General features: G+C 50.8%; 1 protein-coding gene across 16 annotated transcripts in view; it reads left to right on the forward strand.

The window, feature by feature from the left end:
• The first annotated feature begins 715 nt into the window (after nt 1–715).
• Nucleotides 716–17260, forward strand: part of FGFR1 (fibroblast growth factor receptor 1) — a 49838-nt gene continuing 33293 nt past the window's right edge. For 12 of the 16 annotated variants that reach the window (XM_042983435.1, XM_042983439.1, XM_042983438.1 and 9 more), the window contains exons 1-2: nt 716–778; nt 9036–9211. In XM_042983435.1, coding sequence (XP_042839369.1) covers nt 9124–9211 — 88 coding nt within the window. In that variant the 5' untranslated portion in view covers nt 716–778; nt 9036–9123. Of the gene's footprint in view, nt 779–1074; nt 1093–1301; nt 1319–1523; nt 1542–9035; nt 9212–17260 lie in introns of those variants that run through there. The other 4 variants (XM_042983449.1, XM_042983450.1, XM_042983437.1 and 1 more) reach the window with 4 other exon arrangements.

Raw genomic sequence — 17260 nt, forward strand, 5'->3', positions numbered from 1 at the left:
CTCCCCCGGCTCGGGGGCCGCGGCTGGGAACTACAAGGCCCAGCAGGCAGCAGCAGGGGGAGGAGGAGGGGGTGGGACTAGCGCGGGTGGGAGTGAGAGAGCGAGCCCTCGCGCCTCGCCGGCGCACAGCGCTCGGAGCGCTCCTGCGGGTACTGCTGCGGCGGCCTGGGCAGCGGGCGGCGGCGAGCGGGAGCCCGGACTCTGGTCCAGCCGCAGCGCGCGGAGGAGCCCAGGCTGTGCCCGGAGCTGGGCGGCAACGTCCCGACTGGACCGAGACTCTGTTTAGCGCATTGCGGCGACCTCGCCTTCTCCGGGCGCGAGCGCGCGCCGCAGCTGGAAAAGCAGCGGAGACCGAGGACTTTTCGCCGGTCCGAGGGGCGCCCCGCAGCGCGCACCGTCCTAGTGCTGCAGTCGGGCACGCCGCGGCGCCGGGAACCCCTCAGGGCGATGAAGCCGGGTGTGCGAGAAGCGTGAGGCGCCGCCGCCCGGTTCCGGAGAGGGGGGCCACAGGGTCTGGAGACCCCGGGCGGCGGACGGGAGCCCTCCCCCCGCCCCGCCTCCGGGGCACCAGCTCCGGCTCCATTGTTCCCGCCCGGGCTGGAGGCGCAGAGCACCGAGCGCCACCGGGAGTCGAGCGCCGGCCGCGGGGCTCTCGCGGCCCCCGCCAGGACCCGAGCGGAGCCCGGGGGCGGCGGGCCGGAGCCCGGGACGCGGGCGCCCGCCCGCCCGCACAAGCCACGGCGGACTCTCCAGAGGCGGAACCGCAGCGCCGAGTGAGGTAAGAGCCGCGGCGCCCGCAGATCCGGGGCGGGCTTGGCGTCCCGAGCGGCCCCCGGCGCTGGAGCCTCCTGGCTGCGCGCTTCCCCCGCCGCAGCCCAGTTGGGTCCGGCGCCTCCCTCCACTGGTTACGCGCCCCCTCCACCTCCTGACTCCCTTCCCAGCGCTCTGCGCCCCCCTTTTGTCTCCCCTCCCAGCTCCCCGCTCGCGTCGCCTTCTGCGCCCCCTCCCCGCGCTGGTCCCGCCGCTCCTCCTGCCGCCCAACTTTTCCGCCAACTCGCGCTGGGGAGCTGGCGAGGCGGCGGCGGCTCCGCGGTGAGACCTGGGAGGGACAGGGCCGGGGCGAAGGCGGCGGCGGCGGCTCTCGGTTTCCTCGGACTGGAGAGGGAGGGCGGGAGTGGGCAGCGAGGTGGGGGTGTGCGTGTGTGTGTGTGTGTGTGTGTGTGTGTGTGTTGCATTCCAGCCCATCTCTTTTTAATCCACCAGTGGGGACTCACCCCAATTCAGCAGGTAGCTTTGGGTGGAACGGTAAAAACCCGAGGTATTTCTGAGTCCTTTCCCACCCCGGGGAAGTCTGGGGTCGGAGTTGCGGGTGGGTGGATGGGGATATGAAGAAGGAAGGAAGTGGAGGGGTAGGTTAGCCTCTCCTCGAATAGGTTTTAAGGAGGTGTCGTCACCAAATGGCTGAATCGGCTGTAGCGGAGAGCGAGAAAGGAATTCCCTTTTCCAGAGGGGGTTCTTCTACTTAGTCGATCTCAGAAAAGGTCGGAAGTTTGGGGAAGGGAGGGCGCCCAGCGGGTGATGTTAAGCCCCATTATGGGGTCGGGTGGGGGGGGGGGGAGGGGAACGTTCAGTTCCAATCTGGTTCTAGGAGGTGGGGGAAGGGATGAGGGTTTTGCCCGGTGCGGTTCACTCGGCAGCGCTGCTTGTTGCTTCTCTGGCTCAGACCCTCTGCCCGCCCTGCTCCCGCCTCCCGTTATGTTTGGGGTTGGGAAAAGAGGAACCCTCGTTTGCAGAGGAATTTATTGGCATTGTAGACGGAGTTCATTTAACACATATCCTATGAAGGCAGCCAGACACCTTCGCGCGGGGGTGGAGGGGGTGGTGGTGGTTGAAGCTTGCTTCTTTCTGGGCCCAGAAGCTATTGGTCCACCAAAAAAATTTCTGCGGTGTCTTTTTCCCCCAACACTTTTTTCCCCCATTTTCCAGATGTAGCAGCTGCATCTGGTTCCGTTTCGCCCCACACCGCAGCCACATTAACATCCCTCTCCCTCCCTTCCCCCTCACCCAAATTAAAACTGCTGTTCTTCAACTTGTCCTTAACCACCTCCCTCTTTAAAATTTTTTTGAGACTTGGAGAGAAGAGAGAGTTACTCTGGATCCCAAGTTATTTCGAATCTGATGGTGGAGATGCTGTCTAGATTGTGCCGGAAAAAGGCGTCGTGGGAGATGGGGCCACGATTTTAGGGGCGGTGGCACTTGGGAACGGTTCTGCTGGAGGTGGCCTGTTTGGCCATGGGTTTGACCCAGAACTGGCCCTGACGGAAGTTTCTGGAACCATAGCATTCCTTTTTCCGTCCCTTCAGTTAGAGCTGGAGCAGCCAGGGTTTCTGACCCTGTCCGTAGCTCGCCGTCGGTGTCTGACCGCCCCGTGGTGGCGTCACGCGTTCCTTTTCCACCCTCCCTGGATTGAGCCCGGGGCGCAGCTGCGGGGGGCATGGGAGGGGGGCGGCCGCTGTTGCTGCTGGGGGCTCTCCTTGGGCGTTTTAAAGTCGTTCTGTGGGCTGGAAACTGAAGTGAGACATTTTACCTCTTAAGGGCTACAGGGTTGAAAGCGCGGCGTTGGATTGTTGAGGGTGTGTGTGTGTGTGTGTGTGTGTTGTTTTTGTTTTTGTTTTGTAATAGCCTTTGAGGTAGGAAGGCACCTTATGGTCCAAAGTTGCGGGAGGGTGGGGAGAGTTGGTCGCTCTCACCCTCTCTTTTCCAGTCTCTTTCAAATTGAAAACACTTCTCTGGTTTCCTCCTTTGGGCGGTAGTTTGGAGGCTGTAATGAAATCGCACTTTCTCTAGACATGGTAATTAAGGTGACTGTTTCCTCCGCAGATGTGCCCTGCCCTTTGCACCTCCGGACCAGCGCTTTTTTTGGAATAGCGTCTAAACTGTAGAACCTTAGCCTTGAGACTGTTTAGCAGAAAGTGGCCATTTTCCCCCTGGGCCCAGCCTCCTGGTTTCCTCTCTGAGGCTTTAAAAGCTAAGTAGCAGGGCCCCGTGGGACGTGTCTCAGTCTAGCTAATTACCCCCAAGCCTGGGTCATCTCCTTTCCTTGCAGTGACCAAGGGAGAGCCATTGCCAACTGTCTGTCCTGATGGCCTGCCCCTCTAATGACTTGTTTATGTATTCCACCCCACCCCAGTTGGGAGAAGCTCCAGGGCTGCTGCTGACCCCTGGAGGAGCACAGGGTGTTTGGGGTCAGGAGGTTGCTGGGGCCTGGCTCTAGCAGGGTTGGTTACATACTGCATCAGTGACAAGCTCCTTGAAATATCTGTTGCATTCACTGTTAGTCATAGCCAAGTGTCAGCTCTTTAATGAGGGCCATCCGGATGGAGAGCCACTTGGACACGTGTGCTTTCACTGCCTGCGTTTACCGTGCCTGTACAAATGCCCATTTTGTAGACGTTTTCACTAATGGGATTTGGGCCAGAGGGGGCACCACTTACTTTGGTTCCAAAGTAGACAGCCTTGGGTACTTCTTTTCCTTGGTCAAAGTTCCTTGAACTTAGAAAGTTCCAGTAGAAGAGCAAGTGAAGCAAAAGCACAGGAAGAAATAGAGTAGGAACATTGCAGATGCTGTTGTCCCTCGTGTCTTGAGGGAGATTAGAGTACATCAAGGTATACCTAAGCCTGAGCTAGCTTGGACTCCAGAGGGCAGAAAGAGCACACTGAGCATTGAGTAGGCAGATTCCAGCCATGGAGACCCAAGGAAAATCTGCGGGTTTTTGCTTTTAGTTGTATGCTTTGTGTTTGGGGCATTGACCTGAAAAAAAGACTCCTAAAGCAGGGGATTTGCTCCCATGAGCCAGCTTCTCTGAACACACTCTACTTGCCTCCATTTTTAAATCTCTTTCATCAAGATGGCTGTTAGGGAAGAGCTTCCTGAGAAAGTTTGAGCCTGCTAGAGTCAACAAAGGTAGATAGAATTGATTCAAATGTCTTGTTCTGAAAAAGCCTCATCCCTTGAGATGAGTTTAATTTCCTCTTGGGAAATTTGCCTTGCATTTGTCTTCCCAAGAGCTTTGTCAAAGGTCTGGATGCACCAAGGACTGGTGGGAGTCCAGATGTAGAGCTTTAGAGAAGATTCTGGTGTTTCCAGAGAGGATTAAATTCCAGACTTGGGCCAGCATATGTGCTTTTTTCCCTCAGCTTGCATTTACCTTAAACAGAAATTCTCTGTCACTACCACTTCTTGCAATTAAAGAAGTTATATTTGGTCTTCCCTATGCGCCCCCCTCCCCCCCGCCTCCCAGGTAAATAGCTGTCACTTGGGTGAACAACTCCAAGAATATGGTGAATATGGTGGTGTTCCACCAGTCCATTTTGTCTTCAAAAGCAAGGTTTCCCAGGTTATGGTGGAGCAATTAGTATTTCACTTATTATTATTAATTTTTGGTATACCTCCCTCCCAAGGACATTGGACACATTTTTTATAAAGACTCAACATTTATAGTGTTTCCATTGGGGCACCTGGGTGGCTCAGTCCGTTAAGCGCCTGACTTTGCCTCAGGTCAGGATCTCATGGTTCCCGAGTTTGAGCCCCGCATTGGGCTCTATGCTCTCAGCATGGAGCCTGCTTTGGATCCTGTGTTCTCCTCTCTCTCTGCCCCTGCCCTGCTGTGCTCTATTGCTCAAAAAATAAATAAATAAGTAAATAAAATATTGTTAAAAAAAAAACAGTGTCTCCCTTGGACCAACAAAAATTTTACAAGCTGAGCTGCATAACTTTTTTCTGGTGTCTATTAATTATTTGCCCTGGTACTCTCAACAGTGAGTAGAGAATACTCACTTTGGGGGAGTGCGACCATTTCTGTTAAGAAGTCAATCTTCTTCCCATCTAAAGGGATGAACGTTTTGATGTTACTTCCTCAATTCTGAGGAATCAAAATGTTTAGAAAATGTCTCCTTTGGTATTTTTTGAGATAGAGTTTGGCTGGCTAAGAAGGAGTATTTGACTATTGCTTTTATGTGGCATTGGCAACCTCTTTTCCTCAAGAGTATCTGGGGGCGCCTGGGTGGCTCAGTGGGTTAAGCGTAGGACCCTTTTCGGCTCAGGTCATGATCTCACGTTTTGTGAGTTCGAGCCTCGAGTCAGGCTCTGCACCAGCAATATGAAACCTGCTTGAGATTCTCTCTTCCTCTCTCTCTGCCCCTCCCCTGCTCTCTCTCAAAATACGTAAACTAAAAAAAAAAAAAAAAAAAAAAAAAGATGATCTGTATCAGTTTCTTTTCAATCAGCCTTTCCTTCATTCACTTACTCATCCAATTAACAAATGTGTCAGCATCTGCTATGCAGATCGTGGGTGCTAAGGGTATTAAGCGAAAGTTAGGCACAGACCTTGCTTCTTAAGGAGCTTGTGATCCCATGATACTTTGGAAATTCGGAGGAATGAGAGCCTCAGCTAGAAGGCTCAAGAAAGACTTGTGGAAGAGGTAGGGGGCTTTTTTTGTTTGTTTTTTGTTTTGTTTTTGAGGTGGGATTCAGAGAATAAGAAAGCTTGGCCCATTAAAGATGGGGGAAGGGCAAAGAAGAGGGCAGAGCACGAAGATCGCCTAGGATCATGCTGTCCCATAGAAATAAAGCACGATGGGTGGCTCAGTCCATTAAGCGTCCGACTTCAGCTCAGGTCATGATCTCATGGTTTGTGGGTTCGAGCCCTGCATCGGGCTCTGTGGTGACAGCTCAGAGCCTGGAGCCTGCTTTGGATTTTCTGTCTCGCTCTCTCTCTGCCCCTCCCCAGCTCACACTCTGTCTCTCTCAAAAATGAGCATTAAAAAAAAAAGAAATAGAACACGAGCCACATGTAATCTTAGATTTTTCTAGTAGCCATGTTTGAAATTCAGAAAAAAGAAACAGGTGGAATTCACTTTCATTAATTCATTGGTTGAGATTTTAATAATCTATTTAACTTAGCCTCATAAATCCAAATGCTATCATTTGAACATGTAACCAATGTAAAAAATTATTGATGAGATACTTTACCTTCCTTTTTTTCACACCCAAGTTTTGAAGTCTGGTGTGTATGTTTCATTTCTAGCACGTCCTAATTCACATTAGCCACATTCCAAGCAAGTTCTTGGCAGCTACAAGTGGCTAGTGGCCATTGCATGGGATACCTAGGTCTAGAGGATAGGGTTTGAAGATAGATAGTGAGAAATACCTTCGTAAAGATAGGAAGTTTGTGTCTTCTGCCACCAGTTACCAACGTCTCCTGAGAGTGCTGGCCAGGAATGACTCAAAGCACAGTGTCTATGATTCCTTACATGGATTTGTACTTAGGAGAGGGCAGGTTCTTTCACCCATGCTGCCCATATGATCTCTTAACCACCTGTGATGGAGGCTGGGCAAATACCTCCTCCAACAAGTGGGGAAATGCAGAGGTTGTGTCCCCCCCCTCCAGTCCCCAGTTGAGGACCTCTGTGCCCAGGTGGGGTTGGCGGGGGGCGGGGGGGGGGGGGAGGGGAGGGGGTGCTTCAGGTCCCCGGAGACCTGACTGGTATGGGAGAGACTGAGGGTAGAGCCAGCTGCAAGGTCTCTGAGGAAGCTTCTGAGTACACCTGCAAGGCTGCAGGTCACATCTGTCCAGCAGTGAAGGAGGGAGACTGTCCCTAGGGGATTTTAAGAATTCATTAATTAGTAGAAGGAGAGGGGGGGTGTGGTAAAGGAAGAGGTGACAGTTCTAGGGTCCCAGACAGTATGTGGATTGGTGGTTTGGGTCGCCGTGTTTTCTGTAGGTTTGTGGAATGGGGACCCTTCTCATTCCAGGGGTTGGTGCTGGGAGGCTGGGTTTTCTTGACGTCCTTTGTTTCACAGATGTGGGACTTGAGGCCCAGAGAGAAGCACCTTTTTGGGGTTGAGCTGGAGAGAAGCAGCTAGAAGAGTTTGACATGCACTGATAGCAGAGCTGAGCACAGCCAGCCACACCTGTGAGGGAGCCGGAGAGGCTTTTTGGGGGACAGAGTGGCTGAGTGGTGGTGGAAGCCGCCTGTCTGCTGCATTGAAAACAAGCTTAATCGCCTCAGCATGGTACCACACTTTCCACTGGATACTGAAAATTCATTCATTACTCTGGTGGTTCCTGTGATGCTTAGGTTCTTAGCCAGGGGTACCTTTCTGGATGACAAGCCTGTATCTTTTGTTTGGTGTATCTTTGGGGGCATAATGAGATGTGGGATGTGGCTTACGGACGCCCTGTTGTAGCAAGCATCACTTCTGTCCCAGGCCAGGGACCGTGCCCCATCCTCGGCCCTTAGACGGTCCTAGACAGATCTGTGATCTGCTTCCAAGGGTCTTCTCTCAGGCGAAGGAACTGAGGCGCTCCCATCTCCAGAGCTACCTTGGGTCTGTCCATGTCTGCTTGGTTTCTTTATGACACAGAGATGCTCTTTGGAGAAAATGGGCTTGTGCCAGATAGAGCCAGATTTGCTTACCCCTACTTTGCCCCTGGGCCCTGTCCTTTAGCATTAAAAACGAGTGATGAGTGTCCCGGTGCTTTTGCCTACCAGCTGCATAGCCAGGAGCAAAGTACTCAACCTCTTGGAGTCTCAGTTTCCCCATCCCTTAAAGGGGAATAGTAATTCCTACCCCCAAAAGTGTATAGTGAGGAAGAGAAGATGTTTTATAAGTATAAATTTTACCTAGTACATGCTTCATGCATAGTAGGTGTTCAGTAAATATCCTGTTCTGTCTCTTCAAGTCCCTTTCCTAAATTTAGAACATTGAAAGAGAAATGTTTATTTATTTAACGATTTGAAGTTATCAAATTTTAGTAAAGCCCTGGAAGGAAGCTAGTAGTAGTACATGCCTCCTCCCACTAGCCAGCGCCTGTGAACGAAGCCAAGAATCTGGGGGTTTTCTGCCAACCGGGACTGACTCACTCATGGGGACTGACTCACTCATGAGGGGCCCTGTCTGCTCCAAGGAGGCAGGGCTGAAGCACCACATTAGGGCATGTTCCGGAGAAGTGGATTCTCCAAATAACTTGGATGGTTCCTTGGAGCATTTAGGACAGAAGCAACCTATAATATGGAGACGTCACTCCTACCCCAGTCCAAACAGGGCCCAGAAAGTCTTAGCACTTGGTAAATGCTTAGCAGCAGCAACGATCCTATCCTTAAGACCCTCAGTGGGTATTTAAAATTTTACCACTCCAAACCTGAGGAGGGTAAGGGGCTACAGTCCGTGCTTTTTGGAATGGGTCCCGGCAAGGACCTTCGTATTCTTCAGCGTAACCATTTCTGCTAGACACCTTGCAGCGTCGGGGAGGGGCATTGCGTCCACCTCGTGGTTCTGTGCTTTGAGGTCCTTTATGAGTTGGTGAGAGTTGTGTTCTGTCCATATGGGAACTTCATAGAACCAGAGATCCCTGCGATGTGTGTGGTGTTAGAGACCAAAAGAAAGAACCCAGGAGATCACTCACTGCAGCTTCCTGGTTGCACAGGTCCAGAGAAGGTCAGCGTTGTACTGGTTTCCCAGTCCTTGGTTTGTTCCAGAATTCTTCATCTTCTCTACCCCTCACCAAAGGGCTGGTTTGCCCTGGAGGAAGTGCAGTGTGTACTGGGAGGGGCACCAGCACGCGGGGGGCCTCCCGCAGCCCCACCACACTCTGTGGAGCCCTTGCCTGTGAAGGGGCGGAACTCTTGGGGATTTTCACCAGGCTCTTTGCTTTCCCAGCATAAATCATCTTGGGGCTTTTGCCTTGGAGGACTTCACGACAATTTTCCCAACAAGGCTTGCCATGTAGCCCACACTCAGGAAGTAGTCGGAGAGCTGAATTAAAGCACTGTTTTGTCTAATTAAAGCCTATAACCTCAAATTCAGTATTGGGGCAGGATCACAGTTCCCTTCTTTGTGCCTTAAGAGTAAGTTTTTGCTTTAAGCACCCTTCTGGACAGGGTGACTGTGCGACACACTTTAACTCCTTTTTCTCCTTATCTCCCCCCTCCCACGCAGACTCTCCTAACTTTTTGGTTTGTTCTTTCCTTAGAGTCAGCTTGAAAAGGAGGATCAAGCTCAAGACGGAGTCTCCATGGAGGTGTGGAGCCTGGTCACCAACCTCTAACTGCAGAACTGGGATGTGGAGCTGGAAGTACCTCCTCTTGGCTGTGCTGGTCACAGCCACACTCTGCACTGCCAGGCCAGCCCCGACCTTGCCCGAACAAGGTAAGGCACGGGCTGAGGGGTCAGCCTGGACTCCTGGGCCTCGGAGACCTGGCAGGCTAGGACAAAGGTGATGTTGTGGTTGACCGGGAAGGCAAGGCTCCACCCCGGATGGAGCAAAGGGCTCCTTTTTGTAGGAGAGGCTTCCAAAATACATGGGCTGGTTTGCACCTGGCTATAAACACACCCAGCTTCAGCAGAGGCTGGGTTCATAAAGGCTAGTGACGTCCATTTGCCAGAGGTGACCTGCTTAGGGCGGAAATATAGTCTTTTCTCTTCCTGAAAAAGAACTTCTGATTGGGATCTAAGAGCTGATTCCCCAACCTAGATGACATAAAATGGGGCACAAGTGACCTATGAATTTGTTTGTTTAACACTTGGATGTTGAGGGGTGTGGGAGCTTGATAAAGACCTCTGGCTTCTAGAAAATTGTTTCAAAGACAATTGTTCCAAAGACAATTGTTCCATCTTCTTTGAGGGCTGGCAGTCATGGCCACGTGCCTGCCATTTTGCCGTCCTTGGCCATGTCTGACAGGCTGTGGTTGGAAGCCTGCCGAGCGGTTTGCTTTGGATACGCACCACTGGAGGGATTTCAGAGAGACGGAAAGCCAGGGAGCATTATGGTGCATGGATGCTCCTGGAGATCTATAGCTTCTTACAAAGTCGGACATTATTAGTAACAAGAAGGACTTGCTCATGGGATTTACTGGAATTGTGAAAGTACTTCATGGAGGTTACAGGTATATAACACACCTAGTGGCTTTCAGGGGCCTGTGAGAACTTACTGCTGCCAAAGGGTAGTGTGGCTTGTGACTCGGTGGCTCATCACACAAATACGAAGGTTGGCAGGCAGTGGGCGAGAGGCTCAGGTGTGCACGTGAGGTAGTGGCTGAGTTTAAAGAACCATCAGTCTCAACTGTCAGGACCCGTTTGAGTGATAAATCATGAGTGAAAATATTTGTCTACTCTCATGGTGATGGGGAAGATCACATGAGACTTTCTGGAAGGTGTGCTTGGGTGGACCACACAGACTAATGTTGCATTCGGAGACAGAGCTGAACGTAAGACTTGAGCTAGAACATGCCAGAGACCCAAAGTGGGAGTGATCATCTCTGCCCACAGGGAGTTTATTATCGGGAAGATAAGTACAGAGGTAACTAAATACAAGGTAGACTGTGTTTTAACCACACAGTGGAGTCATAACAATGCAGTGGGAATGCAGAGGAAGAGGAGAGCAGAGAGCATTTGAGATGGGTCTAGAGGGATGGGTGAGGGTTTGTTGGATGACAGCCAAGGGGGGTTGGTTTGGAGGGGAATGGAGGGCATTCCAGGTAGACTAGCGTGAATGAGGGTGCTGAGGCAAGATGTATAAGGTGTATACAGAATGACTTGCCCAGTGAGTAGGTAGTTGTGGGGAGTAATACCTGGAAGAATTGAATTGCGTTAGCATATGGAAGGCCTTAACACCCTGCTAAGGACACTATGCTTAAATGAGTAGATACTGGGAATAAATGGGTAGATACTAGGAATCTCAAAAAGTTCTGAGCAGGTAGTGATGTGGATCCAGCTTTCAGAAAATTAACTTGGCAGTTGAATTTGGATAGATGGGAAGAAGTCTGTGTTTGAGTCCTGCTCTGCCATTTAATATCTGTATTACTTGCTTTGACAAATTACTCAAGCACACTAAGACTTAGTTTGCCCATCTTCTTTTTCTTTTTAATGTTTTAATGTTTATTTATTTTTGAGAGAGAGAGAGAGAGTGTGAGGGGGGGAGGGCAGAGAGAGAGGGAGACACAGAATCCGAAACAGACTCCACACTCTGAGCTGTCAGCACAGAGCCCCTTGTGGGGCTCGAACTCACAAATGGTGAGATCAGACCTGAGCCGAAGTTGGACACTTAACCGACTACGCCACCCAGATGCCCCTTAGTTTGCCCATCTTTAAAATGGGGACAGTAATAAAGCATTAAATGAGGTACCCAGATAAGACACCTACAGGTAAAGTTTTGGTAGTTATTACTGCTGTTACCACAGTTGCCAGACAGACGAGTTAGCTGTTTATTTAGCTGTTTGTTTTGAATGTCTAGCTAGAGGAAGGAACCAGAGTGGGGGGCGTGAGTTGTAAAGGAAGGGAAAACCAGCAGACACTATAGAAATAGAATCTGTGGGTTTCAGTAGGTTGGCTGTCAACTCTGGGTGATTTGAGACAGAGACAGAATGAAAGTAAAAGGAGTGAGTTAGGGCAGAAGGTTTATGAGGAGCAGAGATTTGGATCAGCCACAGTGTAGACGGTAATAAGGGAGTCCAAAAAGCAAGGAGGGCTTGGATGAGGTTTGAGAATATGAATTTATGTTGGGCCCTAAAGTGCTTTTTTTTTTTCTTCATCTTTCTCTATCAAACTCCTTTGCCCTTGAGAAATGGAGAATGGAGTAAGTGAATGGTATGGGTCTCAGGCCCAAGGAATTGTGGGGTGGGGTGGGTGTCGAGACGTTCACTGAATCCACTGGCTGTGGATCCTGAGAAAGGAAGCCCAGGCGGTGATAGAGGGTGGAGCCAGGGGGCTGAAGGTCTTGATGAGGAGGAAACACAGGCCAGGAACAGAAGGGAGGGAATAGGGAAGGTGGAGGGGGCTATTAGGAGGGCTCTGCAGCAGTGAAGACTGAAGTCAGACCGCCATTTAAAAAAAAATCAACTGAGGCATAATTTACATTTTGAAAAATAACATCCATTTTTTTAATATAATTTATTTTGAGAGAGAGCACAAGTGGGGGCGAGGGCGCAGAGAGAGAGAAGGAGAGAGAGAATCCCAAGCAGGCTCTGCACTGTCAGTGCATAGCCCCACTCGGGTCTCAAATCCACAAACCATAAGATCATGACCTGAGCCCAAATCAAGAGTCAGATGCTTACCCACTGAGCCACCCTGGTGCCCCAATACACCAATTTTTAAGGGTATAGTGTGTTTTGGTGAATATAATGTCCCATGTGACTACCACCCCAGTCAAGGTAGGGAACATTTTCATCACCTCCAAAACTTCCCTCTGGTCCCTCTGCATTCAGTCACCTATGCAGCATTGACCCCAGCAACCGAAGATCTACTTTCTGTCACTATAGACTAGCTTTGCCTCTTCTAGAATTTCACATAATGGCATTATGTGGTGACTGTGTAGCCATTCCCCGGTTGATGGGCACTTAGGTTAACAGGTTTGGTTGTTATTAATAAAGCTCCTGTGAACATCTGTGTGTAAGTCTCGTGTGGACATAAGGTTTGCTCAATTGCCTTGGTTTTGATTTTGGCACCACTTCTTACTGTTGACTCTTAGGAAAGTTCCTGTGTGTGGAACTTCTATAAAATATAATGATAATGAACATCTGCTCCCAAGATCCGATAAGAATGTGTGCAGAGCTCTTAGCACAGTGCCTGGCACATGGTCAGTGGGCAATAAATGACAGTTGTGAGTGCTTTTTCCTGGGACCCCACAGAAGACAGCACGTGGTGAGGGGCTTGTTCCCTGGGTGGTGTGGAATGCCTTAGGACACAGATGTGGAAGTCCACTGGACTCCGGGGATGAGTCCCAGATCCCTGTTTGGTTAAGTCCCCCTGTGGGTGCAGTGTGGCTCTTTTACAGAGCTTTACCCCTCCTGAGCTTTGTGATAGCAAAGTACGTGCCCCCCACAGTCTTCAGAGAATTGCTGGGAGGTCATTAGGGAAAATCTGTCCCTGCGCTTTGTAAACCATAAGGTACCCCACAAAGGTAAAGTATCACTGTATGGTCTTAGCCCTGCTGATTATTAAATAATAATGCTGCTATTGTCCTCAGAAAAGACTATAATCTGTGTATAAAGGGTTTGTGCAAAAGTTTAAACCCCAAACTCTGCTCCCACAGAGAGCTTTTCCCCTTCAGAAGGGCCTTCTGTAATTGTGTGTGTGTGTGTGTGTGTGTGTGTGTGTGTGTGTGTGTGTGTGTTGGGAGCCCCTCCCCCAGTCTGCAAATGCTCCTGAGGGAGTGGGGAGGGCCTGGAGTTTCTGGCTGTCCTTGGAAAGTTGATTTAATAAGGGTTCCAGGAAAACCAGCCTCCCTTGGTCCCTCCCTCTCCTTTCCTTTCTCTAGTTTGGGATCGTAAAGAGGCTAAGCTTGTTTCAGAGCAGGTCTTGAGGAAGGAGGGAGAGGGAGTTGTGTGGAAAGACTAAACCTGGGTCATGGGTGGAGGTGCAGAAATGCGCCTTTAAAAAGAGAAATACTGACTTGAAAGAGATTTTGAGCTTGAGTAGGGTTGTGTCTGTGTATATTTCTCTCCTTTAGAATAAGACTTGGAAAAGCACGTGGGTGAATCCAAAACTGCTTGCTTCTTGCAGTTGGGGCTGGGGGTCCTGCCCCCTTTCCAGTAGTAACGTGGGTTAAACACCCCAAACCCCATGGTCAAGGGGACAGTGTGAGACTTGCAGTCTCAAAATACTTGCGTACATACTCAGAAACCTGCAACTAATAAGCGATTTAATGGGCTGGGGTTTTCCTGCTCCTCCCACCTACCCAGATTTGAAGGAGTCTGGTGGCCGGTTGAAGGGGGAGAGGTTACCCTTAATGGAAAAGCCGCACGTTTCCATTTCTGGCTGCAAGCCCCCTCGATGCCGAGCGCCACAAAGCAAGGCTTTGTCTTTGTGTTCCACAAAACCTGCGCCCGTGGCGTGGCGGGGTGGCTACAAGCAGTACCAGAGACATTGCCCCAGCTTCAGGTGGGAGGGCCCCGGCCACCCCAGGCAACCCACCAGGGGGTCCCACAGCTGTCTTTGGCCTTAAGGAGTATGCATTTCAGCCTGGCTGCAGGGGGAGCCGCAAATAGGTACCAGAGGGTATCCCACTGCCTGCCTTGGACAGGCTGCAGCTGATTGGTATGGCCGGGGCACCAGTGTCCCGTGGCTACACTGGGGCACACATCCAGGAGCGTCCCTCTGCCCCATCTGCCCCCCAACATCATTTCTTCCTGTCTGCTTTGAATGCACACTGGATGTTCAGGAGGAGTTTCTCCTCCCTCAGCCAGAAGGCGAGTGGAATCACATGGAGCAGAAGGCGACGTTGGGTGACCCACTTGAGAACAAGGGTGCAGGATTTAGGTCGGTAGAAATCTGTAGGGTGCTTACCTACCAGGTTTCCCCCGAGGATCCGCTCTGCCCCACATCCTTTTCCCCAGAGTGGAGGCCTGAGTGTTTTTGAAAGGGCATGTTTGCAAGTGTTCCCAGAGCTGAGCTGAACAGGGTGGGGGTAGGGAGACCCAGTGCTCAGCCTGTGAGAGAATGTGAAGGAGGAGCACTCACGTGTCCTGCTTGACCACGCTGGGCAAGTGCAGCAAAGCCACTCCAGGGCTGTGTTCTTGGCTCTGGCTTCTGCATTGCTACACTATTAGCTTCACTGATTTTCCACTCTGGCTTTGCCAGCCAGCTCCCCGAAGTCAGGGAGGAGGAATTTCTCAGGGAAGAACAAATGGCTGTCCAGAGCCCTTGCTGCGGGTGGGGGAGGGGAGGGAGCCCAAACAAAGAATCAGGCTGGGATTTTGTCACCTGGTTTCTGTGACTACCTAGTCTGGGGTGGGCGGGAATTGAAGAGAGAGCGCCAAGGATTCCTTTGGATGCCGTGGCCCCAGCATGGAGGTAGGTCAGCAGGGCTCAGCCAGGGTGCTTGCTCCTGGTCAGGCAGAAGCAGTGAGTGATGGCTTGTGTCTGGGGTGGTGATGGATGGCCTTGGGAGAAGTGAGTTCTGGGGAGTCATTATCCGGGAGGGCCATGTCCGGGGTCAGAGAGCCTGACCAGCAGCTGCGCCCTGTTTTCACAGCGCCTGGTTCCTCTGAGGCCACTGGGAGCTCCAGCTCACCCTGTAGACACCACCTTTGCCTCTTCCTTCCTTCCCCGAAGCCTGGAAACGAGACAAGTGTCTCCCTGCTGACCGGGGAAAGTCCAGCTGCTCTGGCGCTCCTGGTCTCCTGAGTTCAGCTGCCCAGGCCTCCCTTTCATTCTGGAAAGATGGCTCATTTACAGACTTACTGCAAACATTCTCTTCTCTCTGCCCACCCACCCTACACCCTCCCCTCTGGCCCCAAGTGATTTAGCTGAAAGTTAAGTGCTCAACGGGACTCTTAAGGGCCTGGAGTAAATCCCAAACTGTTTCCTCCCAGAGAGAGGCCTTCTGGAGCCCAGGCTGCTCCTGATTGTGGAGGTTTGCTCTGACTTATAGCTGGTGACAGCCAAGTAGGGGAGACAGTTGCCTGAAGCCCCCATGGTGGGCTTGTTGCCGCTTTTTTTTTTTTAATTTTTTATTATTTTTGTGAGAGAGACAGAGTGCGAGCAGAGGAAGGGGAGAAGGAGACACAGAGTCTGAAGCAGGCTCCAGGCTCTGAGCTGTCAGCACAGAGCCCGACGTGGGGTTCAAACCCACAAACCTTGGGTCATGACCTGAGCCGAAGTTGGAAGTTTAATGGACTGAGCCACCCAGGTGCCCCTAGGCTTGTTGCCTCTTAATGGTAGCTCCTGTCTCAGAGTTCCTCTTTCCTGGTTGTCAGTTCACTTGGACTCTCATCTTTCCCCTTGCCAGATGAGGTGCCCACTGCCTTCATTTAAAGACTTTGCGCCTTGCAAACTGGGCAGTGCTGGGGTGAGGCATCTGTCCAGTTAGTCCCAAGCGCTGAGAAAGATGGGCTCTGGCAGAGCTTGAAACCCAATCCTCCTTCCTTATCCCACACACTATGGCGTGGCTAAGCCTCCTGGGATGGGTTGTGTAAAAGGAGGTGAATGGGGGGGCAGCCGGCACCGCCATTTGAGCGAATGTGGCTGTGTTTCCCTGGCCCTGCACGTGCAGGCGCTTGCAGCCTCAAGTGGGTGAGAGGGTCAGGGAGTTCGGTGAAGACAGGCCTCAGTGGTTACAAGCTTGGGGCAGGGAGAGAGGTTAAAATCCACCAACACTGAACTTTCAAATTTGAGTTTAGTGTTTAGCCCTTCCTAAGTTTTTCTCTAGGATTGAAAACTAGCCTCTGGCTGATGGTCCCTTCATTCTGTCAGTCATTCATTCATTAACAGATTTCTCCCTCCCTCCTTTCCTTCCTTTTTTTTCCTTCTTTCTCTTCCCTCCTTCCCTCCCTCCCTCCCTCCCTCCCTCCCTCCCTCCCTTCCTCCCTTCCTCCTTTCCTCCCTTCCTCCTTTCCTCCCAGCCAGCCAGCCAGCCAGCCAGCCAAACAAGACTCTTCCTTTTCCTTCTTTTATACAATGTATTTATTCATACATAACCGTAGTTTATCCTGGTCCCTCAGTAGGAAATGTTCGCCCCTATCTTTTTCTCCTTTCACTTTTTGTAATTCCTACTCTTAGCTGAGGGTTTAGCTTGGATTTAGCTTGGGTTTAGCCTAAGGCATAGCTTGAGGGCCACCTACCCCTTGAATCCTTCCTCTTGTCTCCAAATTAATCACTTCTTTTATCCCTCTTTCTGTTTAACTTTCAAGCTGGCACTTTGCCTTAATGTTATATGGAGCTTTTTTTAAGTTTATTTTTATTTATTTTGAGAGAGAGAGAAAGAGCAAGTGGGGGAGGGCAAGAGAGAGAGAGGGAGGGAGACAGAATCCCAAGCAGGCTCCACACTGTCAGCCCAGAACCCGGTGTAGGGCTCAAAGTCACGAAACATGAGATCATGACCTGAGCCGAAATCAAGAGTCAGACCCTTGTGTCTGGGGTGGTGACCACCCCTAACCGGACTTAGCCACCTAGGTGCCCTAGAGGTTTTTAACATATGGTTTGTTTCTTCCTCAGAGCAAAGTTCTGAGCAGTCAGAAAGAATATTTTCATTGCTCTTTTAAAACACAGCTATTTGATATGTCATCAAGGTTTACCATAGGAAATTTAGAAAATACAGACTTGTAAAGAGAAGAAGAAAAACTATTCCCATCATCTAAAAATAGTCACTGTTAACTGTGAATCTATTTCTTTAGACTGTTTTTCTTGCATTTATACAAATGTGACTTTTCAAATATGGAATTTATATGGCATACACTGGTTTTTAACTTAAGCACATAGGTT

The sequence above is a fragment of the Panthera tigris genome, chromosome B1 (assembly GCF_018350195.1).
Source record: "Panthera tigris isolate Pti1 chromosome B1, P.tigris_Pti1_mat1.1, whole genome shotgun sequence".
NCBI classification, from domain to species: domain Eukaryota; kingdom Metazoa; phylum Chordata; class Mammalia; order Carnivora; family Felidae; genus Panthera; species Panthera tigris.